Source organism: Hirundo rustica, chromosome 6, assembly GCF_015227805.2.
Source record: "Hirundo rustica isolate bHirRus1 chromosome 6, bHirRus1.pri.v3, whole genome shotgun sequence".
NCBI classification, from domain to species: Eukaryota; Metazoa; Chordata; class Aves; order Passeriformes; family Hirundinidae; genus Hirundo; species Hirundo rustica.
This window is the reverse complement of record NC_053455.1, coordinates 44,056,683-44,073,842: the sequence shown is the minus strand read 5'-3', so window position 1 is coordinate 44,073,842 and position 17,160 is coordinate 44,056,683. Positions and strand designations below refer to the sequence as shown.

The 17,160-nt window shown below is 44.2% G+C and overlaps 1 protein-coding gene across 4 annotated transcripts in view; it reads left to right on the top strand.

The window, feature by feature from the left end:
- The window catches only part of PRR5L (proline rich 5 like), a 48,779-nt gene that overhangs the window by 16,738 nt on the left and 14,881 nt on the right, over positions 1–17,160 (top strand). For all 4 annotated transcript variants that reach the window (XM_040067718.2, XM_040067717.1, XM_058421235.1 and 1 more), the window contains exons 2-5: positions 2,603–2,951; positions 4,297–4,377; positions 7,818–7,866; positions 16,697–16,754. In XM_040067718.2, coding sequence (XP_039923652.1) covers positions 2,782–2,951; positions 4,297–4,377; positions 7,818–7,866; positions 16,697–16,754 — 358 coding nt within the window. In that variant the 5' untranslated portion in view covers positions 2,603–2,781. The remainder of the gene's footprint in view (positions 1–2,602; positions 2,952–4,296; positions 4,378–7,817; positions 7,867–16,696; positions 16,755–17,160) is intronic.

The window sequence follows — 17,160 nt, the reverse complement described above, 5'->3', positions numbered from 1 at the left end:
CGGGTAGAGAAGCTACCTGTCAAAGTCCGCCATGTAGATGCCCATGTCCCCAAGAGTCAGGCTAATGAGGAGCACCAAAACAACGAGCAGGTAAATCAAGCTGCAAAGATAGAGGTGTCAAAGATAGACTTAGATTGGCAACACAAGGGAGAGTTGTTTCTAGCTCGATAGGCCCATGATGCCTCAGGTCACCAGGGCAGAGATGCCACCTATAAGTGGGCACAAAACCGAGGGGTGGATCTAACCATGAACAGTATTTCTCAGGTTATCCATGACTGTGAGACGTGTGCTGCCATTAAGCAGGCCAAGCGGGTGAAGCCCCTGTGGTATGGCGAGCGATGGTCCAAGTATAAGTACGGGGAAGCCTGGCAGATTGACTACATCACCCTTCCCCAAACCCGCCAAGGCAAGCGCTACGTGCTGACCATGGTGGAAGCCACCACTGGATGGCTGAAGACCTACCCTGTGCCCCATGCTACTGCCCGGAACACCATCCTGGGCCTTGAAAAGCAAATCCTGTGGAGACATGGTACCCCTGAGAAGATTGAGTCTGACAACGGGACTCATTTCAAGAACAGCCTTATAAACACCTGGGCTAGGGAACATGGCATTGAGTGGGTGTACCATATTCCTTATCATGCGCCAGCAGCCGGGAAGGTTGAACGATGCAATGGCCTGCTTAAAACCACTTTGAAAGCACTGGGTGCGGGGACTTTTAAGAACTGGGAGAATAATTTAGCAAAGGCCACCTGGTTAGTAAACACTCGAAGTTCCACCAACCGAGCAGGCCCCGCCCAATCTGAGCCCCTGGGAACAAGAGATGGAGATAAAGTTCCCGTAGTACACATGAGAAGAATGCTGGGAAAAACTGTTTGGATTAATTCTGCCTCCAGCAAAGACAATCCCGCTCCTGGAGTTGTTTTTGCTCAGGGACCTAGCTGCACATAGTGGGTAATGCAAAAAGATGGAAGGACCCGCTGCATACCTCAAGGGGACCTTGTTTTTCGGTGAACACTGTGACTGTGTCTGTATTTATATTCACATGTATATATATGTATATTATTTAAAGATTTAAGTTCAATATAATATGTTGGTGTGGGAAAAAAATTCGGGGTGGATAATGTTGGGGTTTAAGTCTCTGTGGAATTTTTTCCCCCCTCCCAAGTTTCTAGGAGACTAAGTGCTGAGTGCTTAACGTGGACAAAAGAACTGATAACTTAGTTTTGGGGGAGGGAAAAAAGCTCCCGGAGAGAGCGGAGGGTGGGGGGATCTCGCGGTTTTTTTTCTTTTCTTTCTTCGGGGGGGAAGCACGGATCGGGCCACGGCTGGCTTCTGGAGTCCACGGGTAACGAAGGAGTCTGGTCCTAGGAATTCTACCATCTGTTGGAGTATCCAGGAATTCGGAATTTCTTCGCTATCCTGCTAGATTTTGGGTGAGACCGGGTCCCGCCGCTGCAGCTTCTCCGGCACTGCCACCTCTGCCTGCCAGGACACCCCCTGCCTGCGGAGGACAGTCCACCGCGCCCGGCTTCCAGCCATCAGCGCCGGAGCCGCCACCGTTTGCCCTCGGGGTTCTTAGTTCTGTTCTACTATTGTTATAATTGCTGTTAGTTTTTGTCTGTCCTGTTATATTTACTAGTAAAGGACTGTTATTCCTTTTCCCCATAGCTCTGACTGAAAAGTTTTATTTTTTAATCTTCCAAATTATAATAACACAGAGGGAAGGATTCAAATTCCTCATTTCCTAGAGAGGCCTGCCTCTCCTTAGCAGACACCTGTCTTTTCAAAACCAAGACAACAACTTTTTTGTTTCTTTTCCCCTCTGCTCTCCTGTGTCCCACATCTCATTCTCCAAACTGCCAACTACATCTATTGCTTGTGTTCATCTAAAGTGGGAGGATTTCAAAGTACAGAAGCTTTGCCAAAGTTTTTTTGTGGCTTTTATTCAAGTTCACTTCTTCTATTTCTGTGGTTAACTTGGGGCTACATAGTCATCTACATGGAGATGATGATCAGAGTGGAAAATACGGTCATTTCGTAATTGGCCTAGCAATTACTTCTCATGCTGTAGAAAAAACAGAAACATAAAAGCCTTGCTTATGCTCAAAATATCTGTATGTCAGAACTCTTTTGAAGAAGCTCCTTATTATATCCTTTTTGTACTGAACTGATAGTAAGTGGTTTTATTCCCTTGCACAACACTTCTCAAAAAAAAAGCACTGTGTTAGTCTATTCATCTTTTCTTCCATTGTTCATCTTTTGTACCTCTCTAGTGGAATGTTTTTCTCTTTCTCCAGTTACTATTTTATATACAGGCTGAGTGGCTAACTGTATTTAAATGTATTTGTAAAGTGTCTCTGGCAGAAGAGTTGAAGAATTTCTGTTCTTGCCTCTCTGCTAATTGAAGTCAAAAGAGAGACCGTGCTTGCATTTCTGACTGTCTCTGTTGGGTCGTTGTTTAAGGGGCAAGATGGGAAATGGGGTTGTTAAAGAACTCTGGAATTCCAGAGTCTTCCCAAAGCTGCTATTAATGCTAATGGCAGAGGATATTTCCACCCCTCCCTTCTCTGCCTGACTCTTTTCCTTTCTCTTTGCATTGCAGGACTGTTTCAGTTCCTTCATCATGCACCTCATGTCACAACCCAACACGGTGGGGACCTGCTAGTCCTTGCTTTTGACTGAGTCCTTGGGCTCGAAGACTCATGAACATTGCTGAGACTGACACTCGGACCTTCGAGAGAGCAGCCTTTCTGACGGTGCTGCTCTGCTCCAGCTGACCCTATGAAAGGAGGGTTCACCATAGCTCTGTCCTTTGCACTCCAGTCCCACAAGATGGGCTCGTTCAGAAGGCCTCGACCGCGCTTCATGAGCTCCCCTGTCCTCAGTGATCTGCCTCGGTTCCAGGCAGCCCGGCAGGCGATGCAGCTCAGCTCCAACTCTGCCTGGAACAGGTGAGCAGGACCCACCTGGCTGAGCTCTTGCCCTGCAGCAGCTCCTCAGTGAGGGTCAGGTGTATCTTAGGCTTGTGCTTCACACTGTTTATGACTAAGCCCATCTGTTTATAACCATGCACAAATTTTTGCCATGTCCAGGCTTTGCTGGCATTGAAATAACTGTGGAGTTGTAAAATTTAGACCTACTAGTGCTCAGTTGGTTTTGGACAGTGCTATTCAGCCTGTTTTGAAGTAAAACAGAATTGCTTTTTTGTTCACAGTTGCATCTTTTAAGTACAGTTTAGGAAAACACATTCCTAGTACTGTATTAAGTGCCAGTTTATTAATTCACAAAGGCATGTATTTGCATATTATGAAGATTTTATCACAGTCAAGTTCCTCTGGCAGCTACTAAGCTTATGGCTTCAACCAGCATTTCCTATTGATGGCTAAACGCTGTCTGCTGTGCGTGTCATGCAGCAGCGGCCGCTGGAAAAACAATGTGAAGAGTGAAGAGTGAGATGTCCTGTGTCTTGATGTCACGGTTTGCTGCTACCAGAAGTGGGTGTTCCCACCTTCCCACCTGGCACCAGCTCTGTGCTCTGCATACCATTCTTGCCTGCGGACCTAGCTCAGTTTACCAATGTCACAATAAAGTAGCCTGGCAAAAACATTGCAGTTTTGTGCCATGGTAGTGAGCTGAGGTCTGCGAAGCATGCAGATGCCTTAACTGGCCCACAGGAGGGAATGTCTGTTAAGGGAATGACCTATGCCCTTGTTAGCCGTGGCAAGTGTTAGACCTGCTAAACCTTGTCTGCCGGCACTTTATGACTTCCTCCGTGCTGGTGAGAGAATTAGACGATACTCCATCAGCATCTTACAAGCATTAACAGGGCTTAAACTCAGATGTGACTGAGGTGATGCTGGCTGCAGAACATCTTCCAGCATGTCCAGGGTCTTGCCAGATGCTGCAGAGTGGTTGGTTCCTGGTAGGATCACTGGATAATGAGGAGCGATGTGTTTGGCAGATATTACCAGAAATCAGTCTCCTCAGAGCAGCTAGCCTTCAGCACACAGCAAAGATCCCCCAAGCAGTTGTATTCAAGGTAAAATCTGGCATGTGTCCCTGTGACAACTTTTCCTTGTTTACCCTAGGCAGAACTTGAAATGGGTTCTGCTCTGTCTCCCAGGGGAGATGTAGGTAATTAAGAGCAACAATTTCAAGGTGAGAAACAGTGGAAGTATTTTAGGTCAATTAACTTCACCTGGTTGTAACCCCTCTGCTTTTGGTGTTTTGCTCACATTGTGGTAAATCACACTATTATTCATGGATGTTGTCTTGTCTCATTTCTTTTTTTGGCAGTGTTCAAACAGCAGTCATAAATGTGTTCAAAGGGGGAGGCTTGCAGAACAATGAACTTTACACCCTCAATGAAAATATCAGGTGGGTCACGGAAATGCGTGAAAATGGATTTTTGTGCCTGCTTGTTTGGTGTTTGCTGGGGTCTGTTGCCTTCAGAACCACAGTTAGAAGATAGTGGCGGGAGGAGAAGAGATGGAAGCAAACTTAAGCACAGCTTTGGGGTTTCTGGTTAACTTACTTCTTTTTTGCTGTTGACTGACATGAATGGCACGGGGTATTTGGATAAGGTTTCTCCAACTTGTGTAGATATGTAGCTTTGGTAAGGACAGGTTGTGTATTGACTTGGATTGTAAGGCTTTTGTTCCTTCCTAGGAGGTACACCTCTTTTGGATATGTTTTGTATATAATAATATTGGCATCTCTTTTCTGTAACCAAACTTATCAGAACCTTGGAGTGTTTAAAGTACACCACAGCATTTCATTTAAAAGACTAATCTTTACATGATAATTGCAGAGCAAAACCTGAAAATATGAACCGTAAAGACAAAAAAACCTGAAAGCCTAGATAACATTTTCTGTCACTGATGCTAGTGATGGTTAAAAATATCATTTTCTTTTAAAAGCAGGTTTCATGATTATCTGTGGTTTCATTCTGATTAGTTGGAAAGTTTGATTAGCAATAGATAGGACTGTAGAGTAGATAAAGAACTCTGTGTTCTTGCCTTGGTTCCAAGTGCTGCTGAGAGGTGTATTGTCAGGGCTTATGGATGTAGGTTTCTCCTTCTCTTTTTACCACTGCATCCATATTAGTTCATCAAGAGTGCTGTCACACGTGTCTCTACTTCTTTTATATGCCTTCCCCTCATTCCTATTGCATTTTTTTGAGTTCCAAAAGATTCAAATGGCAATTTGAGCTAAGTATGTGCTAAACGGCAGTCTAAACTACCCCTTTCCCCACTTTCAAAATACATGCAGCTATCAGGGCAGGAGACTCTCTCCAATTTGGTCTAGTCCCAAACCCGAAAAGTTTAATATAATTTGTTTTGAGAGTTGAGCAAGGGCAGAATCTTGTACTTTAATGATATTTTAGTGTGTTCAGGTCAGAAGTCTTCAAGTTAGGTTTAAGTACTTGGAACAATCTTAATTCTCCATGGGATGAGTATTTGTGGACATGAAAATAAAAACAGATGTCATAAGGCTTGGGAAATACCTAAAGCCCCAGCAGACGTGGGGAGTGGCTTTGGGCTTTGTGAGTCGCCTCTTGCCTGTGGCAGTGGCTGCATCCTGCTTTCCCCCTGAAGTGCAAGCAGGTGCTCCTTCCCATCCTTCCAGGGAGGCAGTACGCTGGGCAGGACTCCTGTGGGCCTGGCCACAGTGGGTGGACCCTGCTCTCTTCATGCTGGTTGCTGAAGTGAACGCAGACTGCCAAAAGCCAGGCAAAGAACAGGAAATTCTTTATGAACTGTGTATGCTTTGAGAGCAGTGCTGATGGTGGGAGGGGAAATGCCCTTTTCCACAGATATGCACTGCCAGGCTGCACTTGGAAGCACTCACCTTGAATTACATGATTAATGTTCCTGCAGGTGCCCTGGGCATTGGTTACATCTCCAAATGTCACTCTTTATATAGACCATTTCACATCCAAGTAGCTCATTAATGCCCATCTAAGGAGCAAAAGGACAGGCATGTGTGTTTGTATGAACACCTGCAGCCTCACACCTGTGGTTCTTGATGGAGCTCCCAGCACGGGGTGAGCTCTGTGCACAAGGTGGATCTCCAGCTTGACACTGGAGAAAAGCCAGAGCTCTGAGACAGACAACTCTTGTGTGCCATGGAGTCGAGCTGGTGCCTTTTCCTTGCCCTTGCTCGTAGTTCTCCCCTTGGCTCCAGGGCTGTAGTTTGCTAATGCAGTAATGGCTCCAAGGTTCTGCACAATGCTTTGTCATTTGGCAGAGGGAAACATGGGACAGTTTTAAAGGAGGATGGTAATGACAGGACCAGGAGATGAGCAGGTGGTAATATTTTGTTATGGATTGCTGCCACCAAGTTTTTATTTTGCTATGATTTGATACTATCTCACTGGCTATTTATTTATTTATTTATTTTTTTATTTTAATGGCTCTGAGAGTCAGTTGTCACAGCAAGAGGAGATGTAAGAAATGCCTTCAGTAAATGGAATTTCTGTAAGTGGGAGGTGGCCTGGCCATGCTTAGGAAGAGACCCTCCCCTTGATTTTTCTCTAAGGTGCAAGCCTCTTGTTGCTGGTCTTACCTGCATGAAGCCAAATCCTGCTGGGCTTGTCAGTCAGCTGATGGAGAGCCTGCTGGATTCGGCTGAAGCCAATGGAAAAGCTTCCGACAAATGGGCCCCCAGAGACTCACCCGATTTATTGGTCTCATAGACACAGATATGTGCTTTGATTTGGGTGGATGAATATAAGAGAGAGAAAGGGTAAAGGCATGTTGGCATGCAAATAAATCTAGAAGCACTGTAAAATGGTTGGAGAGGAAGGCTGTCAAACTTAACTTTGAGCAGAGATGAGGTAAAGTGACGTAGTTTGTTGGTAAAATCCCATGCAGCCTAAGAACTGGATGGTTGCTGTTTCAAATGCTATTTTCAAGCATTCTTGACTATGCTTCACGTTGGTAGACAGCAAAACTCTTAGAACAGAAAAAAAAAATGCAGTGTTTGGCATTGAAAAGTATTGGGCAACTTTTACATTCTAGGCAGAATTTACTGCTACAGAATTTATTCTCAATCACTGAAAGCTTAAAATGCAAATGCACTGAACTTCCTAAGTTGTTTTTTCATGCTGCCTTGGATGTAAAACAACCCTGACTTTTATATATATATATATATATTTTAAATACAAATATATAATAGAATTTCCAACTCTTATCACATCCTGATTTAAATGCCAACAATTTTCATCAGAAATACTTTTTTAGAGTGGCTTTTGACTGTATGTATTTAAAACACCTCTTGTTAAATTTCTAGAATTACTTCCTTGGAAAATATGCCTTCTTTTTTTATTGTTTGAAATGTGATTGTTAAAATGTGTCTGTAGCTTCTACTTCATTTCTCCTCTCCTTATCCTCACATTCCACTTCCAAGAGGAAAGGAAGTACAACATTAGGGAGATATGCTATCTTCTGTGACATGAAAGGCATCTTTGTTTAAACAAAAAAGCAGAAAAAAAATACGGATTTCAATCTAAATAACCACAAATTTTTTTTCACCAGCTTTCTATTCATTCAGGGGGATAATTACTTTTTTTGCTTGTTCTAGGTGTATGGTTTAAAATTAAAGACTTTAGAGAAACTGTTGAATTCCTTTATAATTTGAGAATAGCCTTTGTAAAATACAGATGTAACTGTAAGAGACATCAAAGTGTGGTCAAAAGGACCCATTTCCCATACATTCCTGTATCTTTGGTAAGACTGGTAGTAAAGTGCAGATATAGCTGTAAGAAATGACCAGCAGTGGCTGCTACTTCATGGCTCCATTCCTTCTGTCTACAGACGGCTGCTGAAGAGTGAACTTGGATCCTTCATCACAGATTACTTTCAGGTATTGCATGACTTGCTTGCTTTATTTTGAGGTTTGCTCCCTTCAGCTTTTTAGCCTATAACAAAATTAGGATCCCTTTTTACATGCGTGTAGCCTACAAGTTTTGTTTTTGTTTTGCTGAGAAAGATGATGGAGGTACTGGACCTTTTAAATGTGGGCCATATAGCCCCAGGATTAATTATTTTTATTGATGTGGGCACGGAATTAAGGATAATCTTCCTTTGCACTTGAGAAAGGCTGCTCGTAGCCTGCCAAGATCAACAAGGAATTCACTTGAAGTTTTTAAAGAAGATGGGATGCCTTTTCTGGAGTGTAGAGAATTCAAAAGTAGGTTTTCTGCAACAGGGGCCAGCAAAGGGAAAGAGGAGCAGTAAAGATGACTGCCTGGAGGTAGGAGGGGGCAAAGAGAAAGAAATTTCTATCAGCAGGAAATCAACCTGGGTGCTGTTTGCCTTTTAGTCCCACAAATATAAATGCAGCTTCTGAAAAAGGAAGATCTGAAAGATGAAGGAAGACATGAACAATCACAAATGTGAATATGTGTTGCTGCCTGCCTTTTATCGATACTGGCCAGATAGACAGAGGTTCACATGTAACCACATGAAAGCCTGCTGGATGATTTTTAGAAGGCACTGATGGCTTTCAGTGTTTTAATTTGTTCAGTGTAGTGATGATTAAAAAAAAAAAAAAGAGGGGCTGCTGGAAGCAAGAGGGTGTTCTTCCTATTGAATAAAGAGAGGGAGAAGATTTCTGTACTTTCTGAAGCGGCTGATGCTGCTGTGTGCGTGCTAACAGCTTAAAAGAGGAAAAAGAAGGCTAGTGTTGTTTCCTATCAGATTGCGTGATTTATTAGATTACATGACTTTAAAAAATCCCCCTGCTGTGCTATCAAGTGAGAAGAAAACTCCTGCCCTAGGGGTAGTTATGTTTCACTTCCTCAGCCCCTCTTTGCACAAGTTGTTTACTGCAGAGGCAGCTGCTGGTGGCGCATGGCAGGATGTTTCCTAGACCCTGAGCAGGACGGTAGCCACCAGCACTCACATTTAATTTCTGGGGTATTTTTGCTCAGTGTCAAAAGGAGTAACTTGGCATCTGTCAGACTTAGCCTGAGGTAAAACTCTTGGTGCAGGCAAGTTGTGAGACAAACTGAGATAAAGGCTATTGTCAGAAGTGAGATTTTTCCCCTCTGTGAGCTAAGATGCAGACTTATTTCTGATTCTAGACTAACAGCATATGGCCATGATAGAAGTTACCTCTCCCTCCTGAACTTCTTTCCTCAAAAATCCTAGGGCCGCAGAGTGGGGAAGGACTGTTCGTGTGCCAAAGAAGGGCTGACAACATTATTTCATTTGTCTGTGGGTTCTGTTTCACTGCTGATGGCAGCTGATTTATGGCAGTACTGCTGCCACCAAGATGAGCAGAGTTGAATCAAGCTGCTGATTTGGCTGAAAAATAACCTTGAAAGAAAAAAACCTGAAGTTTCCAACTACTTCCTTTGACGTGTTGTGGTCATCACCTCTGACATGGGGGAGGTGTTGGGAGTGGGTCACCAGGATGCAGAGTGGAAGTGCATCTTTTGGCAGCGACTTCCTCTGACATCTGTTAAAGCCCACTGAAAGCTATCCCAAGAACCAAGTTTTTTGTCCTCTTGCATTGAAATGGACCCCGAAGAATATGCTCTCTGTGTAGCCAGGCAGTTTTAAACACCCTAGCAGCAATTAGAGGAACTAACTGGATCATGTAATATTTAGATGTGATAAACTGACTTGAATGTTTTCCATTTCTTATGCCATGGCACTTATAACTGGAGCCACTAAGAGGTACTTTAAAATCACATTTGTTTTAAGAGTTCAGGATTTCACATTATGTAAATTTTATACACTCACACATGCACATTTTTTATAACCATTGAATATTCAAGATTAAAATGGAACAGAGCTTTTATAGTGAGACAAAGCTACCTTTGTGATCAACTTGACTTGATTACTCACGAGTCCTTTTCATCAGCACTCATGCAAATTAACAGTTTTTAGCTCCTGAAATTGCTAAAAGAATGTTTAGGAAATGGTTGGAGTTTATGCAGTCTTTTTTGCTACCAAGTCATCATCATACCAGAGTTAATGAGTCTGTTTTGTCTTTGAAAGAGAAATATGATTCCCGTAAGGGCTGCAGTGCAAACTCAGATGTTTCATTCTGAAGGAAAGTCGTGTTTATAAGTCCGCCGCTTTAGCAATCCTACTGTATATACAACCCCTCTCCTTGGATTGAAGCCTGAGTGTAAATGCCAGATAGCTGGGACTTGTAGCATTTACTGCAGATCTGCCTTAAAGCAGTGCTTCGTGCTCCAGGTTTTTCAGTACTGAATTTGCCTGTGAACTGATTCAAGAATTTCCTGAAAAGGGGCACTTTGTACCTGTCTCTCTGCTCAGTGACCCAGCAGGGCATCATTGGCTCTCGCTACTGGGTTAGTTTGCTGGTGGTCAGCTGAGCTGCAATGGGAGGAAATCCTATGGCCATGGAAGGTAAGAGGCTGGGATTTAGAGGAACAGGGTGTACTGGCAATTGGGACTTCTCTGGGGCAACCGTGTGACTTTTCAGATAAGCTCTCTTCATTTCCTCCTGTCTGTCCCTCATGTTGGCAGAGAAAAAAATTTAAATATAAAATTAGCAAGTGTTGGTAAATTGATGCATTATCTGGCTGATTCTGCAAACAGCCTGAAACAAAACCTTTGGAAGGGATGAACTGTGTCTTTTCACTCTGTGTGGGCTTATTAATCTTGAAACTCATGGGGGGCAAAATGGAAATGCATTTATGTATATTAACTCCAAACTGTCTCCTCCCAAGGCAGAGAGAACTGATCCCTTCCCAGGCACTGTAGCCTCTCCCAGAACCCATAGGCTGCAAATGCAGAAAGTCAAATGCCCAGAGCTGATGCCTGATGTCCACTCTCCGCACTGGCAGAGCTGGTAGGTGAGGAATGGCAACCTCATCTAATCCAACGAGACCTTTGATGTCTTTAAAACCAGAGGCAAGCTGTTACATAATTTCCAGCCCGCTGCAGTGGAGAGCCGCTGGAGGCGGCAAGTCCTGACTCAGAACTAGACCCAGCTTTCTGTTCGTAGGCGAAGCTGCAGCCTGCAGGAGCACACATTGCTGAGGTGTCAGGCAAAGTCCAAGCAGCAAGATGATAATAAATATCTGAAAAGTAAGTGGTATCAGCAATGAGGCAAGCCTGGATCCCAACCAAAACTGATTTTATCTTCTGCCTTCAGAGCAGTCAGAAGCGGTGCTGGTGAACCTTCCTGTGGTCAGAGTCCCTCTCGCTGCAGGCTCCCCAGCTGTGCAAGGTGACTGCAGTGACAGAGGGAAACCTGTCCTCCTCCCTCTCTTGTGGCACCATAAAGCTTTTGTTTAGGTCCCCACTGCATGTTTTCCTGGAACTCCAGCCTGGAGAGATGATTCCAGAGTTTCTCATGATGTTTGCTCGCTCCTTTGAAAGGCTGCTTTGTAAAGCCCAGCCAACAGCTGAAAAGGCCATGTGGCTGGTTAGCCAAAGAGAATAATACAGGGGGTGTGATGCATCCTTCCTTGATGCCTGCTTTCTGTGTCTACCTGTTTCACAGCAAGGCAGGGAAATGATTGTGTAGGCTGCTGGAGTGATGGTTACTGCTGGATGCAGGCAGCACTAGCTTTTCTCTGCCCGAGTTCTGTCTCGTGCCTGCTGCCGGGGGCTGCAGCAGCTCAGCTGCCGCACAAGGAACAGAATTCACACTTGTGTGATTTGCAGAGCTCAGCTGTGTGTCTGCAATACTCTTGTGGGTCAGACTGGTCCTTATTATTGTATTTGTCTCCTCACTGCCTGGGAGCCTCTGTTCGTGCAGGTCTGCTAATTATTTCTGCTTCATCTGGCGCTTTTCTGGAACAGCCTTCGTGGAGCAGCTCCAGAGACTCCATAGCAACTGCCCAGGTTCGTTATCATGGACGGAGTCCCCGGCAGATCAGCGCTGCGGTCGAGCGGAGGACAGCAGGGGCTGCTGTCCTGGGTGGCAGCAGGGACACCTCCTTCCAGGCCCTGCTCCCGTGGACTCTGTAGATGTGGAAATCCTTCCAAAGGGGGCCTGGTTGCTCGCGCTCGAAGCACGCCGTGGTCGCTGTGCCGTGGCCTGGCTGAGCATGATCCCAGCTGGAGCAGTGACTAAGGGCAGAGTCGAGCCCTGGCCGCGGGATTTTCCAGGAGTCGCTGCCTGGCTGGTTGTGGTCTAGATCGTAGCAGCGCTGCCTACTTGGTCTGCTCTCCTTCTTACTCTCCCTGCCTCACTTTCATCTCCTCGAGTGGGCTTTCTCTTTGATCTGTTGAGAACAAAACTGGCTCTAGGAAGAGTCATTTTAGGATGTGATTTCATATTCACCTTGAAGTTTCTCCTCTATGTAGGATGGTAGTGATCTCTCTGCTTCTGCCAGTATTTCCCCTCCTGTTAGAGAAAAAAGGATGGGGGTGGGGCGATGAGATGCTGCAGCTCACACAAATTTCTATTTTGTAAAACCTTGCCAAGAATTAGGTAGGTGTTTGTGTGCAGCTGGCAATAACTTTGTAGAAAATACCCAAGTAAGTCTGAGTGATGCTTTTTTTCTCAAATGCAGCCCCCTTTTCTAGGCAACGGAGGCTTTGTGTTCTAGTGCTAAACCACACTTTTACAGGCTCTACAAGCACATAGCCACTGCTTTGTGAATAATCTGATGTTAATTTGAGAAATGCTGTAGTGTTATGTAGAAAAACTGATCTTTTTTTCACCCAGCAAAACGAGGTCAATTGTTTGGAGTTTGTACTGGATCGGTTTACTTCTGTTTCAAGCTTATGCTGTTTGATGAACTAATACTAATTTGTTAATTTGAATTTTAAAAGGCATACTGGCCACGTTTGGCTTGGACACATGAAGAGAAAGCAGAAGTTATCCGTAACTAAAAGGGTGTTTGTGTATGCATTTTTCCCTCAAAGATAATGGCTTTTTATCAGCAGGAGAATTCATTTGTACCTTGCTGTGCCGCACACATGGCGTTCAGACAAGATGTGAAGTTGCCTGTGATGGCTTGAGCCTCCTTGATGTTTTCTGTGGAGTTGCTGCCAAAGCCACTTCGCTGTTTTTCGCCAGCCTTTTGCATGAATATAGCACCCAGAGCAGAGCAAGCTGTGCTGGTGGCACGGCTGCCACCCGAAATCCTTCCTGTTGGTTCTGGCACCACACCCATGCTGCTGAGTGCTTCTGCCAGGCAGTGTTTGATTTGTCCCAGGCACAGTCCAGTGGGTACCCTTTTGCCCAGGGTGTAGTGGGAGCGTGCACGGGAAGGGCCCCCGCTGGGAATGCCCAGCTCCTGCAGTGAGGTGCTGGGAGCTGCTGGTTTGAGAGAGGAGCCCCGGCTGCGGTGCCTGGGAGAGCTTCCACCTTCCACCTCTGGTGGGAGATGGTGGGGCTGGGATTACTCCATTGGGCATGAATTGAGAAACTTGCCTCAATTTCACTAGCAGGGAAGGGAAAGAGGAAAATATCTGTGCCAGAAAAAGAGGAAGGAATTATCAGGAAAGTGTGTGTGTTTTATAAGGTAGTGTCTGACTGCCTTCAAATTTTTTTATTCCCCATGATTTGAGCATGACTTACTTTAAAGAGTAGCAAAGACAGACATGTTATGGGAATATCTCTACTAAGAAACAAATGAAAAGTGATTTATTTTCACATTGAATCCTGTCTTTAAAAACTTAGGGCATTTAAAAAAAATTTTAAGAGCTTTCTTTTAGCTGCCCTTCTTAGTGGTGTATGTGAGTTAGCTGTTTTGTTTTTCTGCACTGAGAAAGAGGGTCAGGCTGTAAGATTTCACAAGGTCACTTCTATCTGCTGCAAAACATCTCTCTCCAGATTTCTCAACTGCACGTACATGTGTTGAAGTTGGGACTTTGTTTCTCTGCGCAGCAGAGTAGCAAAGAGTAAAGGCAGGTTTGTATCCCCCAAAAGGAGCATGTAGCATCCTGTGATGCCCCAACAGCTGGGTGAGGAAAACAGCCTGGGGAACCAGGAAAAGCTCATTTGGGGAGGGAAGGGAATCGCTACTCCCCCAAGCTCCCAGTTCAGCTGTAACTGCAAAGAGATGGAAGGTGGCAGCTGAACTTTTTCCAATAAATGTACCCTCAAGTTTACTTGATGTGAATCTATCTGGTCTTGCTTTAAATAGATTTATTTTTCCTCTTAGCTCTGTGATTCTGGCAAGCAGGGGTGCAGCAGCAAAATGAGACTTATAATCTAGACAGGGTCTGATACAGACCTCCACTGTGGCTGCATTGAGTAACTTGTATTGATTTGTCAGCAGACCCTGGTAGGGTTTGTTAATGACAATTTGCCTGTCTGGCTTGCTCTGAGGGATTAATGTTTGGATTTAATCAATTCCTAAGCCTGTGACTTCTTGCAGAAAAGATGGAGAAGGAACATTTCCAGATATTCTTAGGATGGGGAGAAGGGAAATGAAGTGTGGTTGATTTTATTTATTTATTAAAGTCTCTTCCACAGGAAAAGGGAAAAACTGAGAGGATAAATGAACAGTCTGCAGCAACTACAGTAATTATGTGGACCTAATCTCTTTTTTAAGGAAAGCTTTAGAGTGAGATTTGCAATCTCTTTAGCATGTGGAATTGCTATAATACATTCATAAGAGCATTATAAATTTGTTACCACAGAGTAATGACTAATATATCTATTTACAATAGATACAGCTGTGCTGTCCGTTAGCATGTACAAATGTGTTCTTCGGTTGCTGACTTAGCTGCAAAAGAAAAAAAAAAAAAAAAAAATCCCTGGAAGTAAAAAATATCAATAGTACTACCTTTTAGGCAAAGAATCAGGAAAATTGTATCCAGAGTGGGAAGCATATGGAAAATGAAGCCTAAGGTTCTATGGCAGATGGAGAAGGAATTCATATTTCTTGAGAGAAACACAAGAAAATAAGCATCACATCCTCATATGTGTGTGTGTATATATATATGTACACCTTTTTATTACAAAGTAGTTTAAAATAATACTGTATTAAGGACCAACTGTAAATTTCCCCTGCAGTATATAAGAAGTAATAGCCTTGAGCCTACAGGTTGAAAAAATAAAGAAATTAAGTACTTTTATTGATAAACTGAAAGCATTTGAAAGGATTAAAGTGCCATATCACCCCAACATTATCTATTGTTCAAGCAGAAAAATATTTGTAGTGTAAGTGGGTTTCACTTTTTTCCCCCCTTATGGTTTTCTTCATGACAGATTTCTTTCCCCCTCCTTTTTCACACTGTTGGTTTTTCCTGGAAAGTTTCATTGTTTACCAGAGCATGATATGTGTGGTCATTTATTTCTGTTAAACAAATCCAAAATTTCAATGGACATCCATATTTCCCTCCAAAGCCCATATTTCTGCTAGAGGATCTTCATAAAACAGTCACCCTGCACTTGTTACTAGCATTTGGAAGTGCTGTAGTTTTTTTTCATTGTGTGAACATATTTATCCAGCTTGCGATTCTGCTGTCATTGCCCAAGTGAAAAATATCTCCCAGCCTGAGAATGTCACTGAGCAATGCTTCCTCCTTTTTATACCCAGCTTTGTGTTAGCTTCTTGTTGAAGGGAGGATGCAGAGGTGTGCTGCTCTTGGCTTGGGGTGCTTCCACAGATGCCTGTCTCTGTGTCAGGGCTGAGCCAGGCTGGTGTGTGGCTCCAGGAGGCAGGTTTATGATCCAGAGCAGGAGTGCCAGGGCAGGATGCACTGTGGCAGCCCATCAGGAGGCCGTGGTCGTGTCCAGGCAGTGGGGTAACAGCAGTGTCCACTGGGAGTGGAAAGAGATGTGCCTTGCTCCTTGGCCGATGGAAGGTTCAAAAGTTCAACCTTGACCTGATTCCCCATTAAAAACAAAAACTGTGGGATGAACAGTGGAGGAGTCATCTCTGACTTTTGTGGGCTACCCTGATACTGAATCCTTTCAGAGAGGCAGAAGGCCTTATTCTCTATCAGTATGATCTCTGTACTATTTTTAGGATGCAGTAATAGTGTGTTATGTGGTGATTGCAGTGCCTTTCCCTGGGAGTCTCAAAACTTTTCAGAGTAACTGGTTCACCTAGTCCTGTCAGGAGAACAAAAAGAGAGGTGTTGCTTTTGCACCATTCTCACCTTTGGGGAAGTGGGAACAAAAGGCTAATCAGGATGTCCTGAACTGCAAACAGGCATATTGACATCTTGATCTGTCTGATCCATGAGAGTTAAGTTTATCTAGAAAGACCAGGTCCTGCCAGCTCTTCTGAAGCTTAGCACTGCATAGTGAGATGATCCAGCTTCTCAATACAAAAAGCACAGCCTCATGGAAAGACAATAGGTAGGAATAGAATAGGTGTTAGGGAGCTGAACTTGGCCTGCTGTGCAGTTAGACAAGCAATGAGCAAGTGCAAAAAGAAGAGGAGAGTGGGACATTTCCGTAGCGTTTGAGTCTTTGATCGCCTCCATCGTGTAATTGAGTTTTAGCATATGTGGGTGCACCATTATGATAAGAACCATTTCGTTTTCGTGACTCCCTCCCTGTGAGCCTTCCCATTTCTGGGAGATGTTTCAACTGCATTCTCATGGCTAGCTGAACAAAAGGAGGTTAAGGAATGTCTAGCACTCACACTGAGACCAGTGCTGGAAGAAGGTATTACAACATGACTAATCTTAAGGTAAATGCATGCAAAGTGGATAGCATCCGAAAAAAATGCATTCTTCCACGTTCATTATAAATAAATAAAAGGCAAATGCACGTCTCTCTTTTCTCTTGGCAGAACCAGCTCCTTGCGAAAGGCTTGCTGTTTATGGAGGAGAAGGTCAAGCTGTGTGAAGGTAAGTATAGTAGGAAACCTGTTTTGGAAGGGAGCTGTGCTTTGATGTTCGGTCAGACGAGGTGAATTGCATGTCTGGAAAGTGTACAGCCCTTCGTGGTGGTGCCCTGGGGTGTCACACAGCCCCTCACAAGGGAGCCCTTGCGAGGCTGAAGAGAGGGTGGGCTGTTTGAATGGCCACAGGGCCACAATGCTCCCACCAGCCACAACTGCTTCACAAAAGCAGGAACGTGGGTCTCGTGTGGTAGCTGAACCTGGGCTCATAGCAGTTCTGGTCTGCACATGGATCCTGTTGCAAAACTGCTCGGAGCTGCCTTCTGCCTTTCATTGCTCAATGTGATTTGCAGCTTGATGTAAGCACAATTTTGGTTTCTCTGTCATTCTTTTGAGAGCTGAGCTATCAAGCT